The 6,607-nt window shown below is 36.3% G+C and overlaps 1 protein-coding gene across 1 annotated transcript; it reads right to left on the bottom strand.

Moving 5' to 3' along the window:
- Positions 1 to 2,399: 2,399 nt before the first annotated feature.
- Positions 2,400 to 6,196, bottom strand: LOC131368704 (interleukin-1 receptor type 2-like). Its single transcript, XM_058414771.1, has 5 exons — positions 5,981 to 6,196; positions 3,968 to 4,036; positions 3,636 to 3,677; positions 3,385 to 3,517; positions 2,400 to 2,884 (listed from the first exon to the last, which is right to left on the bottom strand). Exons 1-5 carry the CDS (start codon positions 6,003 to 6,005, stop codon positions 2,734 to 2,736), a joined length of 420 nt encoding a protein of 139 aa, XP_058270754.1. The 5' UTR covers positions 6,006 to 6,196; the 3' UTR covers positions 2,400 to 2,733.
- Positions 6,197 to 6,607: the final 411 nt, after the last annotated feature.

Genomic DNA, 6,607 nt, shown 5'->3' with positions numbered 1-6,607 from the left:
CTTGACTCGCAGTGTGATGATTTGTGCTAATCAATTTTAGATTAAAAAAGATTTTTAGATTAGATTATTTAAAATAAATGATGTCTTTGCTGTAAAGTCTTCAGAATTAACCTGTGTGATGAGATGAAATTAAAAGTGAAGATTGTTAAAATGTGACTTCTGACCCAGCTGCAGTTTTGTTACTTTTCCGCTAGATGTCAGTATACAGCGTGATTTCATGTAGTGTTACTGTCTAAACATCTATTATTTTTACACAATACTTTTTAAATTCTAAAGTAAATTCCACAGACATCCTCAAAGCATTTTCATAAACTATTTAACAATTAGAACAGTGATATTAAATGTAAGACATTTCTGATATCTTTGGACATGATGGATATCACCCTAGATTTTTATGTAATTGAAATATTAATGATTTATTCCAGACTATATATATATATATATATATATATTTCTTCTACAGAAATTTCAGTCAAGCTCAAAGGCAGAAACAAAGCAATGAATAAATCTCACTTCTGAATCTGTGACTAATTACAGCATCTGAACTTTTCTTTCTCTGTTAACTTTTCATTTCTCCATAAACTGAGACTGTGATTCATTTCATAGAGTTCCAGGTAGTTTTTGTTTAATCACAGTGCACATGGGACATTTGAAAAAATATTAAAGCTGAATTTCGCTTTCTATATTAGTTTTTCTCATTTACTAAAACACACTTAATGAAACTGGGGTCCACTTGATCTTCATCATCACCTTCTTAGCATGGCACAAGTCTTCTCTTGCAAATGGTTTTCATTTCCATTTTTGTTTTCATTTGTTTCACACATTTTCCCCACCCTTTTTCAAAACAGATCTCATTGAAAAATCGATTGGATTAATTGTGTTGAACAAAAGGAAAACATCTATTCAGAGCTACTAGAACTGAAGGCATGAAGCCTTTATTATCGCCACATATACATTACAGCGGAATTCTTTTTTCTTTGCATATCCCAGTTGGGGTCAGAGCACAGGGCCAGCTATGATACAGCACCCTTGGAGCAGAGAAGGTTAAGGGCCTTGCTCAGTTGCCCAACAGTGGAGCTTGGTAGTGCTGGGGCTTAAACCCCGATCCTCCGGTCAACAACCCAGAGCCTCCAATCAACAACCCAGAGCCGTAACCACTTGAGCCACCACTGCCCCTAATAGAACAAAATTGCATAATTCTGAATATCTAATGCACCTTTGTGAGACTCGTTTACACAACTCTTCGATCAGCAATCAGTCCTCTTCCATCTTGTTCCATATTGTTATTTGAAGCATGGATCTAAGATGTGAAATACATGGAAGGAGAGTAAGAGGCCATGAAAGAGGGGCCAGAGGAAGAGTTGTTTGCATGCGTGGTGGAGGAGCTGCAGCAGGAGGACAAAATAGGACAATGAAATTCAGGCAACAATTATTGACCATATAATAAATCTTGTCTTGTCCTTTAGAGAGGCTGGACAAAGGGTCCGGCCCAGTCTGAGGCTCTTTCGGAATGAGAACAGATAGGTCACAATGTTACTGCATACCACTGTGTGTTTCAGCTTTACTGCACTGCCCTGTTAGCAGAACAAAAAGTGTCCACGATAATGCAGATGTTTCATCAGTCCCATTTATGCAACTGTCATAATGTCGATTTTTGCTTTTACTTTACAGAATCCGCACACTACCACACACTGGGGGCAGAGGAAAGATCTGTAGTGTTGAACAGGAGGCTGCCATTGTAGATATGGTCGTGGCAAACAATACAATCAGACTGGGTGAAATCCAGGCAGCAGTGACTGCAGCTCAGGGAGCATTTTGGAATATAAATTCTGTAAACTCTATAAACTATATTCTGAATATTTCAACTCTATTTTGTAATTTTATTTATTTATTTTAGGTATTTCCACCCATAAATTTCCTTTGGGTTGGCTGATTTTTATTTATTTATTTTTTGATCAGTGTAATTTTATATTGCTGGCTGTGTTTTGTATTTTGTTGTCCAGTGTGTAATGACTGATTGAGGAAATATATTAATTTTAAGTTGTTATATGTTTAACATTTTGTGAGTGTTCGAGCATTTTGCAAAAAAAATAAATAAATAAAAATAAAATAAAATAGTCATTTTGGTCAGTGAGCTTCAGTTTCTGTCTGTGTGTTAACTTTTGAAAATGTGATGTCAGAGTGGACAAATGTGTTCTAGCAAATGAGTAAAACTGTATTTAGATTACAGTGGTGGATGTATTATGTAGGTTTTATTGATTTATTTAAGTTGATCAAATGGTCAGCTATCTTTTGTGATGAATTACTGATAATTAATGAGCGTGTTAAGGCTAAACTTGTATAACAAAACAATTTCATTCGTCCAACTGAAACATCTTGTGAAAAACACACAGCTCACGTTCACTTTCATAAATCATACTTTTTTATTTTAGCAAAATAAAATAAAGCACAATATGTATATATATATTATATATAATGTAACTTTAAAATCACTTCACATTGTTCAACGTATAAGACAGTTTTAAACTTCATCCAGGCATTATCATCTGAGTGCAATAGGAATAAATAATTTTAGAGATACAACAGCATCCTAAAAGGATTCATAAAAAGATCTTTTTAAAAGATAAACACGCAATCTTTTAGCTGTAAATGGCTTTGTGTCACAGAGACAAAATATATTGGATGAAATGGATTGATGTTGAATGCTACAAACTATAAACATGATTAGGTCGGTCAATGCCTTCTATCTTTCTTCAGTAGAACATTTTTTTTGGCGAACCCAACAGGACTCAGAGCCACGCAGGTGAATACGGTGTGGAAGTCTTCCTGGGAAACGTCTGTGAACACCACCTTGGTGTGGAGGAACTCTTTCCCATCAGGTGACCTGCAGACAGAATGTTACAGTGTGAAGTTAGACATGAAGGTCAGTGAAATGATAATAATATGGTCTGATCCACTGCGGATTATTTTCCTATAACACCACAGTCTGAAGTGTTTTATTCCTCTTAGAATTTTATTAAACATTAATAACAAACCCCATCAGGCTACCCATTAAAGTTACATTTGACGCTGGGAAAGTCCACTAGACGAGTTATTTCCTGTTCTTGTGGACAGCTATAAAGAGCCATTCCCTCAACTGATTCTCAGTGTCTTTCTGTCTCTCTCTCTCTCTCTGTCTCTCTCTGTCTCTCTCTGTCTCTCTCTGTCTCTCTCTGTCTCTCTCTGTCTCTCTCTGTCTCTCTGTCTCTCTGTCTCTCTGTCTCTCTCTCTCTCTCTCAACCAGAAAGACTGTCAGAGCTGCTGTTAGAGAAACTAAATCAACTCCCTCGAATTGAATCATGTATTTGTTTTAAAGCTCAGCAGACAGGAAGCGTGTGTTCTTACTTCCTCTCTGTTTTGGTCACGTTGATGTTTTTGTAGACTTTCTCTATAAAATCGCCATCAGCCAGCCAGTACACCAGCGTCTCGTCTTTCAGTCCTCCAGGGTTCACTTTACAGGTGAGTCTGTAGCCATTCGCTAAGAAATGGAAGGTCACAGTGGTTATGAATTATATAATCTGTTATAGAGTAAATCAAAAGACTCTAATCCAAAGAATGCAAAGTAGTACATGTTAAAAACAGATTCTTTGTCTCACCTAGGCGTTTGTGCGCTATCTTGTCAATGGTCGGTGCTCTGACTTCGAAAGAGAACATATTCAGTATGTTAAAAAACGCTTTTTTTTTTTATAGCTTTGTTACTGCAGATGAAGATAAATGCAAAAAATAACCGTGCGCAATGGCTCTGGCTGCAGAAATGTAAACAGGAAGAGAGAAATGGGTCAGAAGAAGGAAGAAGGAAGTGTAGAAATGTGCACTGGCGGAAAATTCTTTACAGAGCTTTACAGAGGCAGGAATGTTTCAGGTGATTAATGAATAGATGGATTTCTTTTGAGGCAGGTCTGTTAATGGACTTTATGGTTATACGTACTGCTGTGACAGGCATCTGTGGGAGAGCAGTGGATCAGCATGACAGCGCTGAGATACACACAGACAGATTCTAAACACACAATAACACAACACGTGTTACACACACAGCAATGACACCAATCTTACACTTCAGACATCCATCCATTTTCTATACCCGCTTTATTCCTAATTAGGGTCACAGGGATCTGCTGGAGCCTATCCCAGCACACACTGGGCAAAAGGCAGGGGTAACCCCTCACAGGGAGGAAACCAGAGTACCTGGAGTAAACCCACCCAGGCATGGGGAGAATATGCAAACCCCTGCTGGTTTGAACCCGGGATTTGAACACAGGACCTTCTTGCTGTGAAGCAACAACACTAACCACTAAGCCACCGCGCTGCCCACACTTTAGACATTTATTAGCATTTTTTTCTCATCATCTTACTTCTTTTTAAAGCCATACATGCTTAACTGTGTCTGAAATTAGTAAAAACATCCAGAAATATATTTCATGATATTCCTTGTGTTATATAAATGATTTGTATATTGAACACTAGAGCATGTTCAATTTCTGACACATAATATCGTTTTCCTCGTATACAAGAATTATATCGATCAGGCATAACATTATGAGCAGTGACACGAAGTGAATAACACTGATTATATCCTTATCATGGCACCTGTTAGTGGGTGAGATACACTGACCAGGCATAACATTATGACCTCCTGCCTAATATTGTATTGATCCCTTTTTTGCTGCCAAAACAGCCCTGAACCATCATGCACTGTATATTCTGATAGCTTTCTATCAGAACCAGCATTAACTTCTTCAGCAATTTCAGCAACAGTAGCTCGTCTGTAGGATCGGATCACACGGGCCACCCTTCACTCCCCACATACATCTATGAGACTTGTCCGCCCATGACCCTGTCGCCGCTTCACCACTATTCCTTCCTTGGACCACTTTTGATAGATACTGACCACTGCAGACCGGGAACACCCCACAAGAGCTGCAGTTTTGGAGATGCTCTGATCCAGATCATCAAACTCGCTCAAATCCTTACTCCCATTTTTCCTGCTTCTAACACATCAACTTTGAGGACAAAATGTTCACTTGCTGTCTAATATATCCCACCCACTAACAGGTGCCATGATGAGATCATCAGTCTTATTCACGTCACCTGTCAGTGATCATAATGTTATGCCTGATCAGTGTATATTAGGCAGCAAGTGAACACTGGAGACTCCACCTAGCAACTTAGAGGATAATGGAATAATAATAGAAAGTTTAATAGAAATTTTATAGAAAGGAAAAGAATAATAAAAAGCTAATGTTCAATAATAAACAAAATAAATGATATATTTTTCTGAACTACGTGTTCATTCAATACAGAAAGCAAAATAATTGTCAAAGTAAATAATTGTGGCTCTGTCTTTAAAAAATAAATAACGAGTGACATCATATCATTGCAACTATATATAACTATATATAGTAAATATAGCCAAGTATTTATATTTTCAATAGTAAAAATTTAGGGTGATATCCATCATGTCCACAAAAAAAAATGTAGTCTTAAATTTAATACCACATTTCTAATTGTTAAATAGTTTATTGATATAGTTTATTAAAGTGTTTTGAGGATGTCTGTGGAATTTACTTTAAAATGAGTTAAAAAAGTATTGTGTAAAAAAAAATAAAAGATGTTGGCGTTTGACTGTAATATTACATAAAATCACGGGAAAGTAACAAAACTGCAGCCGGACATCACTAAAAGGGGCAGAAGATTATTCAGATAATAAATCTTCTTCTCCCCCCGCAGTATTTGATCCCATCACCCTGTTCTACACACAGGTAGCCTTCACAGCAAAGACATGTCATTTTAGTTTATTTATTTTTAAATAATAATAATCTAAAAAAAATCTAAAACTGATTCGCACATCATCATCATCATCAACATCATCATCAACATCATCACACTGCGAGTCAAGAACTATCAGCAACAATACAGAGAAAGAAATGAAGAGGAGCTTCACCTGTGATGGAGTGAATCCAGATCATGGTTCAGGCTTCAGAGCATCAACACGGAGAAGCGCCGAAGCTTTTAAAGCCTTTCTGACCTTAAGACTTCTGCTTTTTGGGTGTATGACGTCATCAATACGGGCGTAACATAATTATTGTCATTTTTCTTTATAAAAATCCCCTGTTTGAAAATTGTTCCTGCAACATAATCCACTTGTTTGTACTTTTAGATGATGTTAATAGAACATCCACTGTCCACTGAACAGCTGAGTCACTGACCGCCTTTAAAATACAGGTGATTCAGTGATTTCTTCACACGTCATTGCGTGAAACGGGCATGAGCTGGCTTAGTTAGTTGTTAATTTACTGACCGGAAGGTTCCGGGTCCCTGAACAAGGCCATCACTCACTTGTCTCAAATTGCTCTGGATAAGAGCGTCTACGAAATGTCCTAAATGTTATATATAATATATATATTATATTTTAATACTAATATTATTTTAAATAAATATATTTTATTTCATATATATATATATATATATATATATTTTTATATATATATATATATATATATATATATATATATATATATATATATATAATAAAATATATTTATTTAAAATAACATTAGTATTGCCTTTA

This window comes from Hemibagrus wyckioides, linkage group LG18 (assembly GCF_019097595.1).
Source record: "Hemibagrus wyckioides isolate EC202008001 linkage group LG18, SWU_Hwy_1.0, whole genome shotgun sequence".
NCBI classification, from domain to species: domain Eukaryota; kingdom Metazoa; phylum Chordata; class Actinopteri; order Siluriformes; family Bagridae; genus Hemibagrus; species Hemibagrus wyckioides.
This window is presented reverse-complemented; position numbering and strand designations above follow the sequence as displayed.

What these genes read in the sequence shown, in the direction of transcription:
- LOC131368704 (XM_058414771.1), bottom strand. Translation starts at nt 6,005, where the DNA reads ATGATCTGGATTCACTCCATCACAG. An exon ending in CACAGATGCCTGTCACAGCA is followed by an intron (nt 3,678 to 3,967) that starts GTACGTATAACC and finishes TCTCTTTCGAAG; the next exon opens with TCAGAGCACCGACCATTGAC. An exon ending in GTGACCAAAACAGAGAGGAA is followed by an intron (nt 2,885 to 3,384) that starts GTAAGAACACAC and finishes TTCTGTCTGCAG; the next exon opens with GTCACCTGATGGGAAAGAGT.